Here is a 22,740-nt window from a genome sequence, read left to right as displayed (position 1 = left end):
ATGGACCGCGAGCCAGAACCGTAACCGCAAAGCGAGGACCGCAGACCTCCCCACCATTCATATCGCCGCTTTGAGCCTCATCAGTGCGATTGAGCTAAGCCAAAACCACTCGCCTTCTTCCTTTCTTCGTGACCCAGAACAGCGCAATCATGGTAAGCTACTGCGTCAATGGAAGCAGCTACAGGTCAACGAGAGCATAAGAGAATGAGTGAAAGCAGCGAAAAATGGAGAGAGACAGGAAATGCAGCAGCTATATCAACACCGGAAAAGTGGATCTCGAACAGCAGCAACACAATACAGGAAACAATTGGGACTTACGCAGCCTTAAAATAAGGCCTTAGCTCTCTCAATCTACAGCGCTCACTCCAGCTGCAACAGCCTTCTCAATAGTTCTCCGTTGCCTGTAGCGGCTGCTATAGTACTATTATATGGAATCAACCCAAAGAAGCAGAATCTAACGAATTATTGTGCCCAATTTCTATCAGCCTCGTGACCTTCTGCACCCTTCCGCCGCCGAGGAGGCCTCCAAGCACAAGCTTCGTCGTCTCGTACAGGCCCCCAACTCGTACTTCATGGATGTCAAGTGCCCGGGCTGCTTCAACATCACCACGGTGTTCAGCCACGCCCAGACGGTCGTGCTGTGCGGCTCGTGCTCGGTGATGCTGTGCCAGCCTACGGGCGGTAAGGCTCGCCTCACTGACGGCTGCCAGTACCGCAAGAAGACGGAGTAAGTTTATTCGTGGACACACTCAGGCGCTGGCTATCGATCACCCCATGATTCGATAGTCGCAACTAGATATTCGACGACTCAGGGACGGAGAAGGAACCAAGCAAGAAAGCAAGTTGAACACGCCCGCTCAGATTTTTTTCAGCTCGCACGCGCACTCGCTTTCGACTCGCTCTGGATCTCGATGTGTCTGTGAGGAGAGGAAGCCAGCAGGTCGGCTGGATCGGGTTGGCACGCTGCGTCTTGTACCGGAAGTAGCTGCTAACGTGAATCGAGGGACGTAAGAGTTGATTATTTTGCGGGTTTTTCATTCGATCGTCTCTATTATCGTGTCTCGCTTCATGTATTACTCCTACCCGACGAATGTTGCTATCCATGATGATACTCAAGGTTGTTTTTTTTCTTTGTTTTTTTTGTTTTAATCACTTCACCCTAGTGCTGGTAGGGCGCTTTTTCTCATTTTCACTTCCAGCTTGTGTGTTTTTGCCATACCCCTTCTCTTTGCATTGCATATACAAAACGCCCTGGTCTGCACATGATCTGCTAGCCAACGGTGTCAAAGCTACCCGTCGTGATCCTTAATGTCCACTTTTCTTCATATAAGCCGTCGTGCAGCTCGTCACGTTGCTTCAACTCCACCGACCAGCGTTTGTGTGTCAACAGTGTGTACACTTAGGCGTGGATAGCAGTTCTATCCTTCTCCGCCACAATCCACGTGCTGTCGTCCTCCAAGTCCAAGCGCTCAGCAAGCGCCATGATCGATCCCGTCTCCAGCAAGTACGACACCAGTTTGTCGTTCGCGTTCACCATCTCGTCTAGCACATCGACATTAACTTCCTCTTCAGTCGCAGCTTCTTCTTCATCGCCAGGGGTAGTCGCACCTCCGTCTTCTACCTCTTCATTCGACCCATTAGAACCGTTCTCTGAGGCCGAGTCGTCCGCATCGTGCCGTCGACGTCGACTGCCTCCTCCTCCACCTCCAGACTTTGTAGAAGACGCTTCATCTGACGACGAGTTGTCCTGTTGCTGCTGTCCCTTTCGCTGCTGGTTTTGCTTCGACCCCTTCCCATTGCTGCTCGGAGCTGTCTTCTGCACTCGAAGAAGAGCTGCTTTGCGCTCCTTCGTACGCTGACGTTTCTTCTGACGCTTGCTACGCTTTGAGGCCTGACGCGCCTGCTTTTCATTCGTCTCCTTCTCCGTCTCCTCCTTCCAGAGACTCTCCTGGTATTTAAGATGAAACACCGTGCAGTCGCAGTTCTTGCACACGTTGCACTTGCACTCGGCGCAGAAGAATGTGTCATTTGAGTGTTTCGAGAATGGACCGAGGCAAATGGCGCACGTGACGAAGTGCTGCTGCCAGATACGCGACGCACGCTTCGCCACAGTCGCCGACTTGTGTGACACCAACGTCTCTATGTTGGCAGAAGCCATCAGACTTGCATACGGATTGGGCGAGTCCGTACGCTTTGCCTCCAACTCACCGACCTGAAGAATGCGTTCCAAGCCTTCTAGCGCCATCATAACCATACTCGTTTCCTCCAAGAGATTGCCTAGGATCTGAATACAGCCCTGATTCACGAGGTACTCAATTTGACTATCCGATCCGCATGATGTGGCGTTGAGCACGACCCAGCACGCTTCACTCTTGACCTCTGCATCTGTCGCGTCCGACGCCGCCAGTCCCATCAAAGACGGGATACAGCCCGAGTCAAGCACACACTGGATCTGATCAACAGTACCGGCAGCGATGTTCGACAGCGTCCAGCAAGCTTCCTTCTGGATCTCGCGATTCGAATGAGCGATCAGTCTCCGCAACGAAGGCACGGCGCCACACTCAATGATGTGCTGGGTGTAGTCGTGGTCGTCTTCAGCGCACACAATGTTCCCAATCGCACGTAGAGCTGGCTTCGTGACTCGCCAAGACGAGTGACTCAGCAGCTCCACGAGTCGAAAGCACACATCGGAGTCCACCACAGCCTGAATGTGAGTGCTCGGTCCATCGCACAGGTGCGAGAATGCCCAGCACACGTGACTCAAGATCTCTGTGTCTGTGCTGGTGAGCATCTTGGCCAGATACGGCAGGATGAGTCCAATGTCAAACACTGGTCGCGGCTGTCCGTCACACAAGTTGCTGATAGTCCACGTCAAGATACGAAGCAGCGACAGTCGGTCCCATGAGGTCTTCTTCAGGTTGTTCACCAGCGGAGTCAATGCACCAGCGCTCAGCACGAGGTCCCTCGTCGCAGCTCCTTCTCCAGCCAAGTTACCTAGAACCCACACCGACTGCTCCAACACCTACTCGAGAACCCCAACGTACACCAAAATGCTCAGCAAACCAGCTCACTACGTGCCGATAGGAGACCATCAGTCCTACCTCTTCATTGGACGAGTCCAACAACGAAACGAGCGTGGGAATCACACCGTTCTGTAGCAATACCGACGTGTTGTCGGTAGCTCCTGCAGCGATGTTAGTGAGTGCCCACAGCGCTTCAACTTGCAGAGTTGGTCGGTCTCGCAGCCGCAGCCATTTGATAAGACGTGGGGTCCAGTTCTTCTCCAGCATCTTTACGCCCAGCCGTAGCATCAATAAGTCAGTATGGCGTTTATATCACTACATACACACACGACTACACGTTACCTGACGAATTAGCAGATCGCGCTCCGACGAGAGCAATACACGCAGCTTCTTGGCCGCTTCAAGTTGGACATCGGCGTCCTCCGAGTTCAAACCAGCGTCGATCTGGTTCAGATCTCCCTGGAACGTGGGCGATGCCGCCAGAGCTCCAGATCCGACGGATCCATCGAGGCCACTTCCTCCTAGACTGCCATTCGCCAGTCCGCTAAGACTGCCATTGGCCAGCAGACTCGCTCCGTGCGAGAGGTGGTGATGATGATGATGATGGCCATGCGAGTGCAGCGAGAACTGCGGTTGTGACGTCAGAGTCGAGCCGGCTCCAGCAGGGGCTGAGACTCCGGACTTCCCGGCTCCTCCCATGTGATGGATCGTTGTGGTCGTGGACGTCACTAGCGTTGCGTTACCCCCGCGGTGCGTGGCTTGATGGTGGTGCACAATGTCCCCGTTCTCGGTGCGATGCGCACTGGTCGTGGACTTCTTGAGCGCCAGATTGGCCTGCGACAAAGTGCTGGGTAGTGCCGCTACTGCTGCGGCTGTGAGCTCGGCCACGTCGGTGGGGGACAGGAACGCTTTCTGGCTGATACTCGCCTTGAACGAGCCGCTCATCCGCCCCGAGTACTGGGCGGAGCGTACAAAAAAGGTCAGGGGGCGGGCGCTGTGGCCTGCGATTCGAGTGACTAAGGGGCGCTCTTGCCTGCTAATATACGATGGAAACACACGCGCAATTGACAGCTTAGTGGGCGGTGGATCACAATGTAAACGATACTAGGTGGAAGACGACACGCGCGTACAGCTTGTGGGCTGATCGGCGCCGCCAGATTCCACGCGCAGCAGCTGGGAGCGCCGCGCAACGCACCTCTTCTAAGACCCCAGAAGCCGCTTTTGAGAGCTCCTCGGCGTCTTCTTCTCTTTGGTCGCTTGGTCGCCGGAGGACCAATTCCGCGGTTTTAGCATAATTTACTGTATTTTAATTAATATTCACCTGTGGTAAATTATTAACGGATTACCATTACTTAATTAGAAATAGGAGTATTGGAAACTACACAAGAATCTCAGTACCTTTCCTATGACAGTAGCTAAGGATTTGACCCTTCCATTATCAGGTTAAAGAGTATCTAAATACGTTGGGGTATCAGCTACCAAAGTAATTCAAGATGGATTTTGAGTTGAAGGAAGTGGACCGAGGTCTCGTCAGTGCGTCTGGTTGGTGGAGGCGAGACGCTCGCCAATGGAGCGGCTACGTGAATGAGGCGAGGTGAGAGCGGCATGATATGGCGCGTGGTGTGTTTATTTTGACTATTGTAGTGCATTGCTTCACCAGTCCGGTATCAGTCAATAATTTGTTGAAGATATTTGCACAGCGTTGGTCAAATGACTTCAGCGCACTGCATTTCTACCCATCCACTCCTACATGAGCATTTAAAAACTGTGGCGCTGCTCATGGGCTCCTTTCGTGGGGGGGAACTTACGCGTTGCTACATTGTGTTCCCGCTCCTAAATGTACCCACTTGAGCGAATGGATGGCTACATGTAACATTACCATTTTTGTGCTGGTATACTCAGCACAAGTCAAACTTAAGGGCTACGATTAGCAAGATGTAGTCATCACGGGCTCCACGGCATCGTCCATACATGTACATGTACTACATGTACTCGTATCATCGCTACAGACACCAGATCAAGCTGCCCACCCACCTGAGCCATACACGCACAACTGCCGAGCTGTCATCGTGCCGAAGAGCGCAGCACCAGAGCTCCAACTGTTCTGAGCCACGGCATGTTGGATGTCCACCACCGGCATAGCAGCGCTTGCCACACTCAGGAACGTGGGTTTCGGACCGCTTACCTCTTGTTGAGTGGCGACGTTCCACATCGTCACGCCCTCCACATCATGAGACCACGACGCCACCACCGAGGAGCCATCCACTTCCGACCACATCGCTGAGCGAGACAAGACCGACGGTGCCTTGTGCCCAACCACCTCCATTCTTGGCGAAAGCCTGCCAAGCCCAACAGTGCGCAAGTCGAACACACTGTGCTTCATTGGTGATGACCGTGACGAAACCACCACTTGGTTGGAATGTAGCTGGTTCGACGCAAGCGAAAAGCACGCTTGATCACTTGGAACTTGCGAAAAAGGTGCGGCTCCAACCGACCCATCGCCGGCATTTGCGTCTGCAACATTTCTCCACACTGACAGTCCGCGGAATGTCGCTGCTACTAGACCCTCGGTACCTTCGGGAGTCTTGAATAACTTAATTGAGTGCACTGGTTGCCGTTGCGGGAGCGCAAAACTTTTGACGATGCCTTGGTCACCAGCACTTGGCTTTCGATAGTCGTATTTGGCCACACTGCCGTCTTGAAATCCGCAATACATTGCATAGGGATCTGAGTCGCTGAAGGTGCACGACCAACCTTGCCGCCTGCCGGAAGGAAGCACAATCTGCAGCGCCACCTTTTTATCTTGAAGACTAGTCATAGCCAGTTTGCCATCGAATGCCACAGTGAGTACAAACTTTTCGGAGGAGTGAATGCTGATGTCGCGTACGTCTGAGCTGTGAACGGGTAGTCGAACCCCCAGCGTCGGGTCTTGAGAACTCAGCATTAATATACCATAAGAATCTTGAGCGATTTTATCACCAACACACAGAAATCTGCACGACCGGGCGATACTGAACACACGTGCACCTAATAAAGGCACGCCAAATATTGGCTTGTACTTGCGTATTGCTGCAGCGAATGAAGAATTTCCAAGCTCCGACGGTGGATGTGGGTGGGAGACAGCAGGCGACATAGTGACTTGACCTGCAGCTTGTCTTGACGGCGACACAGCGCTCCCACCAGCCACTCCGGGAGGTAGTGCTAAACCACTTCTACTGAATGCAACAGAACTGGAGAGCCGCTCTTGCGCTGCCTTACACTGCATATCCGCGATGGCTTTCTTAAACTTGATCAACTCGGCATTTAGGCGCGTGGTCTCTTTTGCCCTCGCCTGCAATTGTTTCTTGAGTCCTGCTACCTCCTTCTCCAGTTTGGTGCTCTTTTTCTTTTCTTCTTCGAATTTGGTGGTCATTTCTTGTAGTCCAGCATTGTCCACCACCGCCACGTGATCTGAGAACAATAAACAAATGTCTGTGCGCCGCACTATTGCACTGCAGTTCGGACACGTTTGCTTCTCGCTGATCCAGCGCTCGATGCATTTCCTTCCGAACAAATGGCCACACTTAAGTGCCACGAGGCGATGGTGCCCTACGATCGTGCAGTCCTCGCAGCAGATTGTGCATTCTGTCGGCTCCGGTTTCGTCTCTACCACTGGGCGCTTGCGTTTGCGCGATGCATTGGGGTCTTCCAACGCCCTTCGAGCAGCAGCTGCCACCTCTGCGGCAGCCTCCGCCGCGGATAAAATCTGCACTTCATCGTCGTCGTTTTCTGCGGCTGCGATGGGCTGGAACGAGTTGGGCCTATTGGTGGGCGGCAACGTGAGATTGACTACCGACGCCGCGGCGCGGTGATCAATCTCACGTGCGATCTCGCTGTCGCTCTCACTTCCGTCATCGTCACTGTCGCTGCTTCCGCTGTAGTCGGCGTAGTCTCCTCCGCTTTCCTCGTCGGAGCTAGGGCCGAACAAGAGGTCATTGATACTGCGCGGCATCAGGCGTCTGAGTTCCTGAAAGGAACTGGAATTGTCTGTAAAAAAAAGTGTCAAGGCGATTTCTGGTGAAAAATTATTGTTTTTACGTTTGCGAATAAATTTGCTGAAAAAATATTGAACACCCTTTTTACCCAATCAAATCTGGTAAAAAATTCAATCGAGTCAAACAACTCTATTCAAAAGTTTGAACTGCTGTGCGCCATTTTGATATTCGAGTTGCTCCACCACGGAGCCGCGCGTCTGAAGCTTCGTACGATGGCGGACCGCTTGATCCACAACCGTGTGTTCAAAGTGTCGAAGGAGTTGAATCGACTGGTGCGTTTTGCACGCTCTGCATCTCACTACAGCAAGATATCCTCTTCAATTGGCAATGCTCACACCAATCTGCGTCAATCTTTTTTTGCTCCAGGATCTACTATGTGAGCAACACCGTCGCCAGATCGACCATCGCGAGGGTCTACCAGACTGGGAGAGGCCCAATACTCCTGCTGGAAAGGCCAGTGGCCGCCACGGGAGGACGCCGGCCTTTTTCGCCTGGAACGAAGAGTCCAACCAACGATCACGTCCGACGTGGCAGACAGAGACACCACAGGTGCGTTGCAGAGCGATAAATTCAATTGCAGTGAAACTGTGGAGCTAATTGCAATTGGTTTCTACCGGCAGAAAGTGGCGAGGACTCTACATTTGACCCCGACGAGAGATCGCGAACAAAACGAAGCCAGGCAACCTGCTCCAGAGAGATCGCCCTATAAGAACTTAGGTGGAAGTGATCCAGAGACTACCACAGTACTGCAATCTGAGCAGGTCGAACATGAGGGTATGGACGAAGCCTCAGCCATTGAGGTCTACAGCGACGACAAATCAGCGGAGGAGGAGCAGCCAGTGGTGACAGGAAGAACCATCGCTGTTAGTCCGATGCGAGAAGATATTCTCGATCGAGTTTACCCTCCTGCTACGACTACGGTTCCACAACGCAATGCTACATCATTGGAGGCTGCTTCGCCGTATCACCCGCCTTCAAGTCCACGTTACCGACACGGTCGTCGACTTCAAGCAAGTGATGCGGCCATTCCGACATCTCGCGCACAACAGTATGCTGCTGGAGTGACGACGGAACAGGCTGATCGCTACAGAATGAGCAGGTCGAGTGGGAAAAGGTTCCGATCTCCAGCCAAGAGAACGACTTTGTGGGATGATCTCTGCAACTCCTACATCCATCAAAGCGGTGCTAACAACAGCAACAACACCAACACTACAAATTTTTCACACAAGCGCATCGCCCGTGCTGCTGCCGAGCGAGCGTTTGGCGGCTCGTCTGTGTTCCGGACGCTCAATATGGACTCGTATGGATGGCCTGGGTCCGAGTCAGGCCAGCGTCGGCCTGTTATGACAGGCCCAGAGGCGATGACCGTAGCGAATCATGCAGTGCGAGAGTTCCTTGGTGGACGTGACGAAGAATGTAAGCAATCTGAGCCACCAACGCAGTCTAGTACAGTGACTGAGGCCGTCGAAACCTCAAATGAAGTGCCTAGCTCATCAACGCCTGAAAGCAGGACCGGCAACAACCGGAAGAGCAAAAGAGTGTCCTTCGGCGGTGATAATACACAGCCACAGCCTCGAACTCTCCCCGTGCTTGCCGACAAAACCACGCAGACAGAGGATTCGCTTCTGCCAGCTCGTCCTCAAAGCAGAATTATTACACGTGACTCACAAACGAGAGATTATGGCTCCCCTGTGCGCTGCCCTGCGTGCGATACCGTGGTAGACGAGTCTGGCCGTCCTCGGAAGGTACCAAGGAGTTCTACGAATTCGGATGCAGCAGCCTCTACACAACAGCGCAATTATCGCCGAACTAGCAGCCATTTGACGAACCCAATTATGATCAACCCGCGATACCCTCCAGAGCCGACAATATTCCGAGGAAGATCCACTTACTCTTCGGCATTTAACGACAGACTAGCATGGCGATAGCGTCCAAGTGCGCAAAGACCAAGTAATTCAAAAATGGTGACGGTTTCCCCCAAAATACGCTATGTTGTCACTTGACGCTTCATTTCGAGTCGATACGAATACCATGGAGGAGCTGCTTGGTCTCGAGGATCCCAAGAAGCAGCAGCTTGTACGCATTTACCCCAAGTATGTACGTCTACGCCAGGGCAGCGACATTCGCTACCGTCTGAAGCTCATGAGACCCCCATCAAAGGGTAAAGCGGTCACGATTCACGTGCGCGTCATCATGAACAAGATCGGCATCACAGCGTCTCCTTCAAGTCTCGTCATTACGTCCAAGGACTGGCGACAAACTCGAGAGATCACAGTCACAAGCTCAGAAGACTCAGAGCTGCGCACGTTCCAGATTCACCACAAAATTCACGAAACGTACGATGAAGTTTTCAACTCAACTGCACTGCTACCATCATTATTCGTGTCTGTACTGCAGAAGGAAGCTACTTTCCTCTTCGGCTTTGGATGTACCATCGACGGTCGACTGGGTACGGACGGAGACTGTAACATGACGACACCAACGCCGTTTGCATGCAGATGGCTGCATCCACTGCAACTTTCCTGTGGTAAAGCTCACTCGGCCATCATCGATGTGTATTCCAACTTGTACTGCTTTGGACTGGGGACTAGTGGACAGCTTGGACAGGGTGACGACAATCTAGAGTCTTCGCAAGAGCCACAGCGTGTCCCTCATCTCACATCGACCTGTGTGCAGTACGTGGCATGTGGCAGTGACCACACATTATGTCTTAGTGTTGATGGTCGAGTCTTCAGTTGGGGTGACAACACTTGTGGGCAACTAGGAATGGGGACGAAGACTGCACAGCCAGTGGACACTCCGTATCGAGTAGACAAGATTGTCAGCGTTCGCGGGATCGCTTGTGGAGGCTGTCAATCGTTCATTCTGACCAAGATGAACGTGCTAGCGTGTGGTAGCAACGTCGCAGGACAACTTGGTATGGGCGATCGCATCGATCGGACCAGCTTCGAGTACATTTCTTTCTTCCGTAAGGTGTGCGCTTCAGGTCCGATAGCTGGGGCTGGTAGTGGGTCTTGCTCTGACTCAACGTCGCCTGAAGACGTCGAGTTATCTTGTGGGATGTATCATACACTGGCGCTCAGTAGAGGACGCGTATACTCGTGGGGTATTGGAGACGATGGTCGTTTAGGCCATGGAGACCATGAGAGTCATTTAGTACCAACACTGATCAACGCCTTGAAAGACACAACAGTCACTGTCATAGCATGCGGAGGCAGCCACAGCGGTGTCGTTACTGTCCATGGAGACGTGTTTACGTGGGGCAGTGGGTCGTTAGGCCAACTTGGACTGGGCAAGACTCGATCTCGTAGCCTTCCCTCTCGTGTTCGTGTCTTGCAAGACGCAGAGGTGACTCAGCTTTCTTTTGGAGAATGGCATTCCATGGCACTCTGTAGAGATGGCACATTGTACGCATGGGGTTTTGGTGAGGAAGGCCAGTTAGGACTCCCTGACGAGGATCTGGAGCCTACACGTCGAGTTGCTCTGCTTCCGGTGCCTGTCCATGCGCTCTCGGGTACTGGCGCTACGATGGTGTCGTGCGGAGGCTCACACACGTTCGTTGTGACTGTACAAGAGAATCGCAGGCAACAGTTTGTGCAGATGCATCGACGAGCTTCCCAACTTAACATCCAGCACGAAGAGCAGCGGTTAGCAGCGATAACCTCGGGACGTCGCTTGTCTCGACGAATGACTTGCGAGCGGCGAGTGTTGGACAGAACGCAGTCCATGCAGGGTCACAAGCCTCGTCAGAAACTCGGCTCTGCTACAGGACGTAGATGCAAAAGTGCTCGTCGAGCAGACCCATGCCCCCAACGTGTTCCTGCAGCAGTAGCTGACTCCTTTTCGTGGAAATCACGCCCTCTTTCGTCCAGATTGTCTGTGCGTAACGCATTTCGTCAGCAGAGCCGAGAGACTGAAGAACTGCGAGATTCCATGTCACTTCTGGGCGTTCTTCCTCCCAGGACACGGAGCAAAATGGGTGTATCTCCACGATTACTTCGACTAAGTGAACAAATCGATAGCCGCAGAAAATCAACCGAAAAACCTGCAGTTACTCGCGCTGTCGCTGACGCGGTTCAAGCTGCCACGGAAAGCTGTTTGCGTTTGGATAGTAGGAGCTTCTGTATGGACACGAGAGGCAGAAAACCATCCCAAACTCGACGTCACGAGGACGAAGATGCACTGGAAATCACGAAACTTGTTTACGGTCTTCGAGTGGATGATGATGTAAATGACGACTGCGTACAAGACAGCGACGACGAAATCTTGATATTTCCTGTACTTGTAAGCGGTAGAAATGGCAACTGTCAAGCCATGGAGGCCGACATTCGAACTAGATTGTCTGGTGTTTCCTAGTGTAGATGTACGCAAGCAATAGACAAATTGATACTATAGAAGGGATACCATGTCTTATCGTCCTTCATCGCGATAAAACTCTGACAGTCGAATCTCTAGTCGTGCGGGTTCCACAGGGGGTAAACTTCCGACATTCATGATAATTTCCTGAGAAATCGGTTCGTATGGCTGCACGCCACTGGCCCGCGCGAACTTGCACACGTTGGCCATGGCACCGACGGACATGCCGAGTAGGTCTGTCGACACGGGTGGAGGAGCGTTGGGGGAACCGGAAGGAGCTCTCGGAGATGGCGAATGACTAAATCCCATTGAAGGACTTACTTGGGGCGGTTGGGCTCCGCACATTTGCTGTTTTCTCGCTTGGTAATAGTTCGAATAAGGCCCGCCAGGCTTCAGGAAGGCAAAGTCCGGATTATCTCGTTCCCGTTCCTTGGCTGTGGCTTCGAACGCATCGCCATTGCGCGCCACAAACTCCACGAGTCGGTCGATGCGATTTCTGACGTCTGGAGGGACGTTGCCCATTGCAAAAGGTTCTGGAGGCGCTGCGAATCTGCTTGAAGCTCGAGGAATTGGTGGCGGACGAAATGGAACGCCAGGGACCGCTGGCGTCGAAGTGAACGGCGGCGCATTCGACGCGTTTTGAGCGCGCGCAGCAGCCGCGATGGAAGCCAGGCGCGCTGCTTCCTTGGCCTCAGCGATACGCGCCTGGAACTGCTGCTCCAGCGCCGCTGAAGACATCGGAGGTGCCATCGGGCAATGATGCAAATATAGCGATTGCAAGCGCAAATTTGACAATAGAGCTAGATCGAAAAGTTGTCGATTTATTAGGAAGCTGAAGTGGATTTGACAAGAGTCTGCAAGTTTGCAGTCTCTTCACAGAGCAGATACTTGATAGATCGTTCAACTAGACGGCATCAATTGTGAACAAACACTTAGTTGCGGGTTAACAATGGCTGCACAAATACTACACGCACGCAATTGCAGATAATAAAAAAAAATCCTCCGCAGCACTCCTTTCGTCACCGCTCACACCTTCGGGATTGGCAGCACCTGATCGATCTCGTCCTTGGGAACACGTCTGCCTTTCAGAACGTGTCGAGTCGTAATTGCATCAGCCCTCAGCACCATTTCGCGGCGGCGTCCTTCGATATCAATTCGGTGTTTTTCGGCGGCAACCCTGTACCGCTCAATCTCGAGTTCGCATTCCTGTTTCTCACGCGCCGTCGCCAAAAACCTGTGAGTGCTCTTTTGCAAGTACAACAGTTTGCATTCCTCAGTTTTGCGACGGAACTCGAGCGACAGAGCATGGTCCTGCTCGTCTTGGCGTGGAAAAGTCACGATGTCTGTGCATACACTGTCGCCGCAAGGTGGCTTCTCGCCGTAAAAGCTGAACTTGCTCAGCACAGAAGCCAACGAGCGGTAGTATGGGCAGCATTTGAGGACTCGCCTCTCGACGCGGCCGTGACTATCTCTCTGGTCGAGATATTAATAAACGAAGAGCGTGGCACGTGCATTTGCCGTTTGTCGGACTAGAATCTCACAAGGGAAGTTCCCGATGTGCATCGCGCGACAATTGTTCGCGCAGTTCTTGGTACATCCACCAAACGATTGGCGAAGTTGATGAATGGCCCCTCTCTTTCGACTCTCTGGGCAACTGTGTCAGGAATGCTCGATGAAAGTCACTGTCAGCAACTCTCTTCTCGGCTCCTACATTTATTAACCGCACAAATACCGCAGCCGTTTTTTTCCCTTGGATTTAGAGCTTGGATTCTAATATGATTATTAAGGAAAATCTAAACCCGAGTCAGAATCATTCTTAAAAAATAACTATTTTTGGATTCCCACCGAATAAGGACGATATCATTCCGCTCTGCATCTTGAATTAACGCCATTATTGCCAGTCGCGAAATTGTCACAGTGAAGCTGTTTTTCTGACTTTGGAAGTTGGAAATCCTTTTCTTTTAATCTAGAAACATTCAAAGGACAATGCAGAAATGCGAAAAGTAATTATCCGGGGCCGCGGGCCACCAAGCTTTTGCTGTACTATACGTAGCGAATATATTAATCTGTTGAACTGGGACGAATTTCTATAAACTTAACCCTTTAACTACCGAACAGTTTTTACGGGTTCATTTGGACCCCTACCAGATCCAGTCAAATTACGTATATTTAAAATTTCAACAAGAATTTGACCAATCCAAACGTTTCTATCTTAGTGCCACTCCCTGTGTGAAATTATACACTTCAGTCTGAAATTGTTCCTACGGTTACAACAGGTTCCATGGAACCCACAGGAGACGAGCTGTGTTGTTGGTGCGGACGCTCCCCGTGCGAGTGGGAGCGGTGTGAAGAGGAGCTATGGCTAACTGCAGGAAGGCTGCAAGGAAAGCTACGCCTGCGGAAACACAGGAACAGAGTGCTACGGCAAACACTTGGGCGACTATATCTCTACCAAAAAGACGGCAATCTAAGCGGCCAGATTCCTGCCTGTATCGCTAGGAAACTCAAGCAGTACTGGCCAAATTCCCCACGAAAGGTAAGCAAATGTAATGTATTCATTCTTCTGGAAGTTTGAGCCTCTCAACTGGTGTGATTGTCCTATTGCTCTTTTTGCGTGTAAAGGTCACCGGTTCATCAGTTGAAGACCGGCAAATCGCCTCCAGCGCGCTCCGCAATTGAGGTGAGTTTGTCATAACAGCGTGGTTATGAAAAGCTGTGAAGCACTCGACGTGGAACACGACCTCACACTTTGTGCATCCATATTTCGCCTTCTTCTTGATGTTGCGCAGGCTGCACAAGTGACAGAGAAGCCTACCTTTGCTATGATCGGTGGAGTTCGGGGTGATCATGTGAAGCGATGTGTCCATCCCGATAATTTCATCTAGCGATTCCTGAGAACGTTTTTTCTTTTGCAAGTCTCGTCGGCTTTTGTTTTGCTTCTCATTGCTGGTGAGTACATCGGCGATCTTACGCTTGAATTCCCGCAGACTTATTTCTTTTCCGGTTGTAGGTCGTATAGTTTTTACTAGCGTATGCGCATTGATAATTGCAATGTCCATGAGCCATGTAAACATCGTCATACCCAAGCGTTTTTCGCGGCGGCGGATTGGGTTGGTGCTGCGTAGTTGGTCGACTCGGTCTACCGCGTTCATGCAAAGATTGTAGGCTGCAATAATTGTCGGTGCCATGAAAACACGGCGGTGCATCATGCGGTCTTCAGTCCACCGTTGAATTGGGTAAGTTCCATGGCAGCATAGCACAGCCTCAGAAGACGTAGAAGGGAGAGTAGGTTGAGAAGGCGTTGCTTTCAGGTCGTTGGTATAAAAGATAACAACCTTTCTGTCCTTGTATATGACGTATCCAGCCTTCTCGGCTTGGACAATAACCGGTTCGTAAGTGGTTCGCTGTGCCTTCGGCAATCGACGCTGACTAGCCTGATGCTTCTTCTGCTTCTCCTTCCAACCCGGTTCTAGCCCCACTGCAGCTACCAATTCCCAGCTTCCTCGCTCACTTGCATCCACTCGCTCGATGGATGCGTTGACTGCAGGTTTGTTCCACTTGTCCACCAGATTTAATCTCACCGTTCCCAGTAAATGCATCTCGCCGTCAGTATACTTTAGCAGAGCATGAGCGAATGTGTGTCTTGTGTAAAAGTTATCTGACACCACCAGCCTATGCCCAGTTGGCGAGCGCATGGCTTTGGTTTGATGCCCGGTCATGGCTATCCACATAGCTGTTGCTGAGTCCGCTTCGATGGATACATCATCGGCGTCCAATGTATTGGAGAGCGGCGTGCGTAGAGTAGGAAATAAATTTGTATAACGCTCAGCAGGCGTTGAAGGCATCCTATTGCCCGACGGGTTATCCCAAAGTGAGTGCACATACAGTGAACCCCACCCCACGACGGCGTAAAACCGAACGCCATACTTATCTGGCTTGGATGGAATAAATGTTTTCGCCCGGGTCCTTGCTTTAGTTGCTACAGTCATCTCGTCAAGGCTGCTCACACCGACTGGAACTGCAAACTCAGCGAATCTCTTTTGGAAATGCTCCATAACACCCCGGCAGCGCCACAGTGGATCTTTCTCCTTGTCAAAAGATGAGTCTTGCGGGGGGTGAAGTGTCAATGACCCACGAATTTGTTGAAATCTTGTCCTTGTCATTGTGTCAATAAAAGCACTTTGCCCGAGAAAGCGACTAGTAGACCAGTAGTCAGCGATGTCATTCATAGGACAAATGGCAGTTGCAATTTCAAGTCCTAAGTAGGCATTGAATTCCATCTCGGTTATAGCTGTATGTCCGGTACTAATAAGGACATCTGATGTCCACTTTCGGAGCCTCTCCTTGAGTGCCGCCGTGAAGAAGAGAGAAAAAACGCCATACTCCGCGTTATTGTCGTATGCTTTAGACACTTGGTCTGCTATCGCGACGTGAAGCCTGCTTTGGTCTTTCAGTGCAGCAATATATTGCTCTGCGATGTTGTTAGGCATGCGTCGACTACCGGAGGCCTCTCCTTCTGACTCAAGCACTTGCGCACGCTCGCCTCCGGCCTCTTCTCCTTCGGATATAACACCATCGCCGCTTGCGTCCGTCATGCTTGTGTCTAGCTCATCTTCGAAGTCAACATCCCATTCTGCTGTCATGTCTTCGGTGTTGTCCATGCTGCACACCGATCTGTTGCGAATGTGAGCAGGAGGTGGAAACCTTTAACTGACTTATATCAATGTAACGTGGGGCTGGGAGATGCTTTGGTAGGGGTCACCACAGACCCCTACCAAGGTCATGGCTACACTTCAAAGCGCTTGATTCAGTTTTTAGACCAATCAAATCTACTATTTCTCGCTGGTAGAGGTATCCTCGGTCCTCTACCATGTCCGGTAGTTAAAGGGTTAAACAATAAAATCAATGTCCGTCTGTTTGTCTGTTCTGTCTGTCACGTCCCCCAAATCCGGACTTCTGATTGGATATATAAAATCACTTTTTAACGGCCAGGTACTGTTCAGGGTTGTAGCGTATTTTGATCATAATACGCTTACATTTGTATGGGTATTATCCAGCGACCCAACCTTCAATTAGATAGCCTAGGATTCCGTTGGTTTAATACAACTTCTCTCATTTCGCTGCACTTGGCGTGCTTATCAATGCTGCCGACCTAGCTTCTCCTATGCAGGGTAAGCGCTTGCTGAGATGAGCCCGGTAGAGGTGACTTGTAGAATGGTGATGTCCAATTTGGATCGATTCATAGGGAATTTCTATTTTTGTTTTGCCGCCCATCGTACGAAGTAGTTTTCTGTACTGGGTTTTGGCCTGCAGTGGTGGATCTCTCCGTCGCCGAGTCACTGGTGTTTTAAATCTTGTATTCAATCTTCGCTTAATCGGGCATGAGATATAATAGTTTTTCGAGTGCAGTTATTGTAGGGTCGTAGCCTGTTCATCTAGTGCAGTGCATGCCTATCGCCTGCCTACCAGTGATTCCTATGGTATAACAAAAGTAAAAGCTAGTTCTTGCAAAGCTCCGTGGTGCAGATTGCAGATATATCTTCACCACACTAATTTTGACACAAAATAGGACAGTGTTACCCACTAATTAACAAAAAAGAGCCAATTAACCTAAAACGATAACTTCCCAGTCACCTTTTCTACAACTACTGCCTCCTATAGATACTATAAGCTTTCTTACGATAATGCCTGCACCTGAATTCCTGAAGATTGCACTCGAAATCTCTGAATATGCTAGAGGTTTCCTGAAATAATTCGGTCGTGTCCGTACAAAAACAAATAAAAAACACCATGAGATCTAAAAATAGGGCCTTGATCCTTTAGATATATATCGTAGATATTTGCAACCAGCTGGATCCGACTCGTTTAAGATCATGCCATAGTCCGCACCAACGTTTATCATGAACGAGACTCTCAAGTTCCTCAAGTTAACTTATCTTACAGTAAAACATTTCGGGATAGCAATAAATGCTGTATTGAATGAATACGCTGGCTGTAGTTGATTCATCTTGACTCCTTATCTGCGCACATGCAGTCTGGACGCTTACATTCCCTAGTCGACAAGGGACAGATAGTCCGTGTAGACCGTCTCGAACGGAGCATCGAGAGGAACGTACATTATCTGCCAATTGCCCGGGTCGAGATCGACCCCTATATGAATGCGCTCCACAAGATCCGGGCTGTAGACAAATTCGCGCGCGAAACGCTTTCAGGAATCCGATGTAGAACTGAGCAAGTAGGAGTTTACCTAGGCCAACATTTTCCATGCGAACTTTACGAGTGTACTGTTTTTTTTATTGGTGCGAACTTAATGCCGCTGTACTTCACTGAGTGCAGAACAGCGGCAGTGCAGTCCACTCAAGATGATTTTTATTTGCCAAATTTCATAATCCAGCACATATATTCAAGTACTGGATTATGGAAACTTCGCGTGGAAAGATGATATCGATTTAGAAAGGGTCATTAGTGTGCTTACCCTAACACTAAATACAGTAGCTATTTTTTAGGGTAACCCTGTGGTGCAGGCCACCACTAACTCTTTGACACCTGTCGTTTTCACATGGTTGCGGCGCACTAGACAAAATGCATAGCATCATTTCAGCCTTAGAGAGCTCCCCTCGCGCTGGGCAGCCTCGTTTTTTTTTTTTTTTCATTGCGATCGGCAAGTTGCGACTCTTGATGATCTGCGTCGGAAAAAACTCTTACGCACCACCAGAAGCATAAAATTCCTCGCCTACTTCTTCGCCTAATTGTCGCCATCACTACATGCACGGCGCAGCCTTTCAAGAAGAATTTATGGTATATTGTACGAGCATGGCTTGGGGATGCGAATGGCAAAGCTTCAACTATTAACATGTAAAAGCGGGAAAACTGTCCAACGCTAGATTGTGAAAGTTGTGTCCGCTTGAGATGCCGAGTGCAAAGTGAAAATGCCTGGTCGCAGCTCCTTTTTACGACGACATTCTTCTATGTCAATGAACACCTTCGCTTTATGCTGTGGCGTTTCGCGAATGCTTCGACAATGCGAGCTCGATCGACGAATCGAAATAAGAATTGGCGAACCCTGGCACCAGTTTGACACTGGAGGACGATTGTGTGATCTGTGGCAGCCGTTACGTCCATTCAAATCCTGAGAGTAAATTTCGCCCCCACTTTTCGTTTGAATCGTTTCAGACTTGGAAAAGTGCACAAACACGCAAACGACCATCACTATGGCATCCATGAGTAGCGACGGCAGCGGCGCCGGCGGAGGCGAGATCCTCGCGCTGGGAGAGCTACTGAGCGACTTCGAGGTGAAGCAGCGTGGGCTGCTGCTCATGGCCATCGACAAGGCCGTGGACAAGGCCATGAAGAAACAGGGCGAGATGCTCGACGTCATCAAAGCTCAAGTGGAGACGCACCATCGTCAGGCTGTGGACAAAATCCGCGACGAAGTGGCGCGCACACAGCCGTCGCTTCTGGAAAGCGTCATCAGTAAGACGCTGAGCGTCGAGAGCAACGCGGGGCTGGCCCAATGGATCAACGATGAGGCCAAGAAGAGCCAAGCGCTCGAGTATATTTCCAAGCTACGTAACCATCTGCAGGTGGGGCAGGGCAACGCCTTCCGCAGCGACTTTGAAGCTCTACTTGTGGTCTATATGGAGTTCCTTAAGGTACCGATGGTTCGCGGTTCGCGACTCAATAATCGTATCGAAGACTTCCACGAAGCACTATACCAAAAAGCTGACTTTAACGACGACCTAGTTAATCTCGTCTACCGCGTACGCTGGGGCTGTCAAGGTGTGCGTTCCATCGGTAATGCGCGCTCGCATGACGCTACGCCACTCTCGGAGAGCGAAATCCTCGAGCTTTGCGGCTGTTTTAGTGCTATTGGCGCGGCGATGCCAACACTGGCGCTTGAGTTTGAAGCTTGCAAGCCCAAGACGTCACCTTCGTCGCCTTCACTAACTAGTGACAGCAACTTATCTCTGAATGGTAATTCGGGCGTAGATATGGCCATGCTGCAGCAACTACGTCAAGCAGCAGGCGGCAATGGCAACGACCAGACGCCGTTCGACTTCATTATCCAGCTAATGGCCAACAATGGTATCAGCGTCAACTCGAGTATGCAATCGCCTTCACTTTTCCAAGACAGCAACCAAAGTTCTAATCGAAGCACGACACTACCGCCAGGCTTTAGTAATGGCACTCTATCTGGTCTATCGTCCAGTCAAGGTCTATCTGTTCAAGCGCCTCCGTTACCGCCTGGACCACCAGGTTTAAGTGGCTTGGACTTGAGCAGTTTGAACGGATTAAACGGCAGTTCAACGCAAGCGCCATCTTTATCGCGTCTAGGCTCGATTGGTAGCACTACCAGCAATTCAAGTCGTGATGCTCCTCCGCTTCCTCCAGGATACAGTGACAATTCCAGTAATGTGTGGTCGCAACCTCCACTCCCTCCTGGCTCTAACAGTCCGCAGAAGTCGGCATTGCAGCCTCCACTGCCTCCTGGACCTGAGAGTCCGTTGCAGATATCGCTGAGAGCTGAAAGTCCACTCAAGAGTTCGTTGCAGCCGCTACTACCGCCTAGTGCTGAGAGTCCGCAGACGAGATCGTTGCAGCCATCATCGGGTTTCGCTATGAAACAAGCCGATGTGCCAACGCAGGCGATCTTGGCATTAGTCCCGACGTTTACCTGGTATCACGATAAACCGACGGAGCTGCCCAAGGAAAGCGACCGTGTCCGTAAGGCCATGTTCGCACGTATGCTTAATCATATGGATGAATTGCCCAAGGCGACGCTGTGTCCGCTACTACCGGGTCACGATCCGACGTGTCCGTTGTCACACACGTACATGGAGGTCATGACGTACAATCCGCTCTACAAGCGCTTGATCTGTCGTCAACCTTCTCATTACTGGGGCAGCCAAATCAAGGAAGACGATAGCTGTGTGTGCGTGCACGTGGATACTGGAGTCACGTGGGAGTGGATGGATGAAAGCAAGCGTTTGTACTGTCTCCGTGGAGCCAAGTGCACCAACATCAAGTGCCTCAAGTCGCACTCGTTTGAAGAAATGTGCTGGTACAACCCATCCTACAAGATTAAGCGTTGTACCGTGCGTGCTCACGACCACATCGCTCGTGCGCGTGGAACGATCGCACCGCCTCTGGACTGCAGCTATTACCATATCGAAGAAGGCAAGAACGCCGACAAGCGTGAGTTCACGGCCGAGTACGACCACGTCGGCATGGACGTCAAGATGCTGTTCATTGAGCGCTCGCACAAGCCGCTCGCTGACAGACTCGAGGCGCTTCGCTACGCGCGTGCCAATAACCTCTGAGCCGGGACTTCTTGGTGAGCTGGCCGCCTTGCATTTTTTTTTCCCTTTTCAGTTTTGTAGTTTGGCGTTGTGCCAAGCTCGTGCATGTTAATTCGCTTAGCTTCGATCACGTGGCGATTAACTCAAGAACGTCTCGGGGCCGAGGATAATAGCCATCAACTAGCAATCTTAAGCAAAACAATACTACACGTTTTCATGTTTGCGACTTGTTTAAAGACGTTGCGGCGATCTGATGAAACGTGTGCGTCAAGCACGTGCACAAAGGTAACTTGTCGACAACTTGATACCCGAGCTGGAGTTGATCAGGTCGACGGGATACCTTGCCTCTGTACGACCTGCAAGCCTGCATGCATGTCAAGATACCACGTGAAGCGAGATTTGTTTTCTTAAGTGGATTTTTAAGCACCAGCATTTTTTTTCTTGAATGACCAGTGTGAACGTGCTGCTTTCAGATACCTATTTGTGCTGACTAAAAGCACTCAAGGAATTTAAAAGGACGTCGGCGGACTGCAGTAATTTGACGTTTCCAGTGATCAAGTCTGCATCAGACCTCTTCAAGGATAAGAGCTCGTTGGCGTGAGTCTGATAGAAAGGGTGGCATTTACTGACAGCAGGTGGACTCCATGACTCTCTTCGCTGCATTAGCTCACCCAAGCGAGGCTCACTGTGAGCCCTTGAGACCCGAGTCTCTACGGATGTTCGTTAATCGAGTAGACGTCTACAACCTCGGCGACTAACAAATGCACCAAGATGTGCGATCAAGCATGCAACGGCGGCGCGTTACAGCCTGGGTGAGTGAGTTGCCATCGACGGTGACTGACCGTGCACCTTGGCCGGGATTTGCGCCACGAAACAGGGCAAGCACCGTGCGGACCTTCGTGCAAGACCTCGCAGACCACAACGCAATTTGCCTACTTGAGCACAAGACGATCTTCATTCTCTTCTACGATGTTCACTAGCTTCGCCACCGCCGTCCTCGCTTCCACCCTGCTAGCCGTCGACTTCCAGGCCTCGTCCGCTGCCGCCACCAACTACGCCGGCGGTTGGCTCGCATCGGACCCCACCAACCAATGCGTGGACATTTGCTCGGCACCGTCCAAGACGTGCCTCACCTCGGACGCCGCCTGCCTCGCCAAGACGATGGTCCCGGGTGACTTCGACTATATGGTTCTGGAGCAGCTTTTCGTCCCGCAGTTCTGCCGTGACCTGCTCAAGGGTGTCGACTCCACTATCTCGCACCAGAACATCGACGTGTACCCGAACGGCACGGCCTGCGTCGAGAGCGTGGTCAAGAGTGAGCTCACGATCCACGGCCTGTGGCCCAACTATAACGACGGCTACGTGAGCTGCTGCAACCCGAGCTCGACGGTGGTGAACGACCCGTACAACGCCGCTGACTTCGCTGCCGCGCAGAGCACTCTTCTCGCCACAATGGGTGAAAAGTGGGTGGACGCCACGCAGGCCACCACGTACGAGTCGCTGTGCGAGATCTACAACCACGAGTTCCAGAAGCACGGTCTCTGCTACGCTGCGGACGGTGATGACTACATCTCGGCTGCCGTCACGTACTTCACAGCTACGTTGAAGACGGCGGATCGCATCAGCTCGGCTACCGAGCAGATTAACAAGTGGGCCGCGCAATCGACACCGCAGACGACTCTGGCCGAGATTGAGGCTCTGTACGACCACAGCGTCATGGTCTTGTGCTCGGCCGTAGATGGCAACAACCAACTGTCGGCTATCCGTACGTGCTACGAGAAGCCCACGAACATCACGAGCGAGGGACCGACCACGCAGATTGACTGCGCTGCTGCGACGGCCACTTCGGCATTTTCCGTGTGCTCGGGTGACTCGCCTATCACTCTGACCGCGTACACGGCCCCGACGTCGGCTTAAACCCATTGAATTCGGACAAAATGATAGAGCGAAGGTGCTAGTAACTTTTAGTATAAAGTTCAATGAGTTGCTTCAAGTGCATTGTCACACCTTCTTCATCTTTCGTCGTCG

At 51.3% G+C, this 22,740-nt stretch overlaps 8 protein-coding genes across 9 annotated transcripts; 5 read left to right on the top strand and 3 right to left on the bottom strand.

Annotated features, from left to right (window-relative positions):
- The first annotated feature begins 26 nt into the window (after positions 1 to 26).
- Positions 27 to 1,179, top strand: PPTG_09688 (40S ribosomal protein S27-like). Its single transcript, XM_008904710.1, has 2 exons — positions 27 to 152; positions 486 to 1,179. The coding sequence occupies exons 1-2, from the start codon at positions 150 to 152 to the stop codon at positions 729 to 731; spliced, it is 249 nt and encodes an 82-aa protein (XP_008902958.1). The 5' UTR covers positions 27 to 149; the 3' UTR covers positions 732 to 1,179.
- Positions 1,013 to 4,324, bottom strand: PPTG_09687. 2 transcript variants are annotated; one of them, XM_008904709.1, is made up of 4 exons: positions 4,219 to 4,324; positions 3,366 to 4,056; positions 3,102 to 3,290; positions 1,013 to 3,022 (listed from the first exon to the last, which is right to left on the bottom strand). In XM_008904709.1, exons 2-4 carry the CDS (start codon positions 3,966 to 3,968, stop codon positions 1,400 to 1,402), a joined length of 2,415 nt encoding a protein of 804 aa, XP_008902957.1. In that variant the 5' UTR covers positions 3,969 to 4,056; positions 4,219 to 4,324; the 3' UTR covers positions 1,013 to 1,399. The 2 variants fall into 2 exon arrangements, with proteins under 2 accessions (XP_008902957.1, XP_008902956.1); XM_008904708.1 differs by having other exon boundaries at positions 3,366 to 4,324.
- A 291-nt stretch (positions 4,325 to 4,615) lies between these two features.
- On the bottom strand, positions 4,616 to 7,060 carry PPTG_09686 (hypothetical protein). The gene has a single exon (XM_008904707.1). It carries the CDS (start codon positions 7,012 to 7,014, stop codon positions 5,041 to 5,043), a length of 1,974 nt encoding a protein of 657 aa, XP_008902955.1. The 5' UTR covers positions 7,015 to 7,060; the 3' UTR covers positions 4,616 to 5,040.
- A 209-nt stretch (positions 7,061 to 7,269) lies between these two features.
- PPTG_09685 (hypothetical protein) lies at positions 7,270 to 8,985 on the top strand (the record flags this gene model as incomplete). The annotated part of the gene is made up of 3 exons (XM_008904706.1): positions 7,270 to 7,329; positions 7,424 to 7,606; positions 7,678 to 8,985. 3 exons carry the CDS (start codon positions 7,270 to 7,272, stop codon positions 8,983 to 8,985), a joined length of 1,551 nt encoding a protein of 516 aa, XP_008902954.1.
- A 61-nt stretch (positions 8,986 to 9,046) lies between these two features.
- On the top strand, positions 9,047 to 11,413 carry PPTG_09684 (hypothetical protein; the record flags this gene model as incomplete). The annotated part of the gene is made up of 1 exon (XM_008904705.1): positions 9,047 to 11,413. One exon carries the CDS (start codon positions 9,047 to 9,049, stop codon positions 11,411 to 11,413), a length of 2,367 nt encoding a protein of 788 aa, XP_008902953.1.
- On the bottom strand, positions 9,134 to 12,215 carry PPTG_09683 (hypothetical protein). Its single transcript, XM_008904704.1, has one exon. The coding sequence runs from the start codon at positions 12,161 to 12,163 to the stop codon at positions 11,468 to 11,470; it is 696 nt and encodes a 231-aa protein (XP_008902952.1). The 5' UTR covers positions 12,164 to 12,215; the 3' UTR covers positions 9,134 to 11,467.
- A 6,346-nt stretch (positions 12,216 to 18,561) lies between these two features.
- Positions 18,562 to 20,941, top strand: PPTG_09681 (hypothetical protein). The gene has a single exon (XM_008904703.1). The coding sequence runs from the start codon at positions 18,625 to 18,627 to the stop codon at positions 20,731 to 20,733; it is 2,109 nt and encodes a 702-aa protein (XP_008902951.1). The 5' UTR covers positions 18,562 to 18,624; the 3' UTR covers positions 20,734 to 20,941.
- A 671-nt stretch (positions 20,942 to 21,612) lies between these two features.
- Positions 21,613 to 22,721, top strand: PPTG_09680 (hypothetical protein). Its single transcript, XM_008904702.1, has one exon. It carries the CDS (start codon positions 21,682 to 21,684, stop codon positions 22,627 to 22,629), a length of 948 nt encoding a protein of 315 aa, XP_008902950.1. The 5' UTR covers positions 21,613 to 21,681; the 3' UTR covers positions 22,630 to 22,721.
- Positions 22,722 to 22,740: the final 19 nt, after the last annotated feature.

The sequence above is a fragment of the Phytophthora parasitica genome, assembly GCF_000247585.1.
Source record: "Phytophthora parasitica INRA-310 unplaced genomic scaffold supercont2.18, whole genome shotgun sequence".
NCBI lineage: Eukaryota > Oomycota > Peronosporomycetes > Peronosporales > Peronosporaceae > Phytophthora > Phytophthora nicotianae.
The sequence above is the reverse complement of the archived record's forward strand: the minus strand, read 5'-3'. Positions and strand labels throughout refer to the sequence as shown.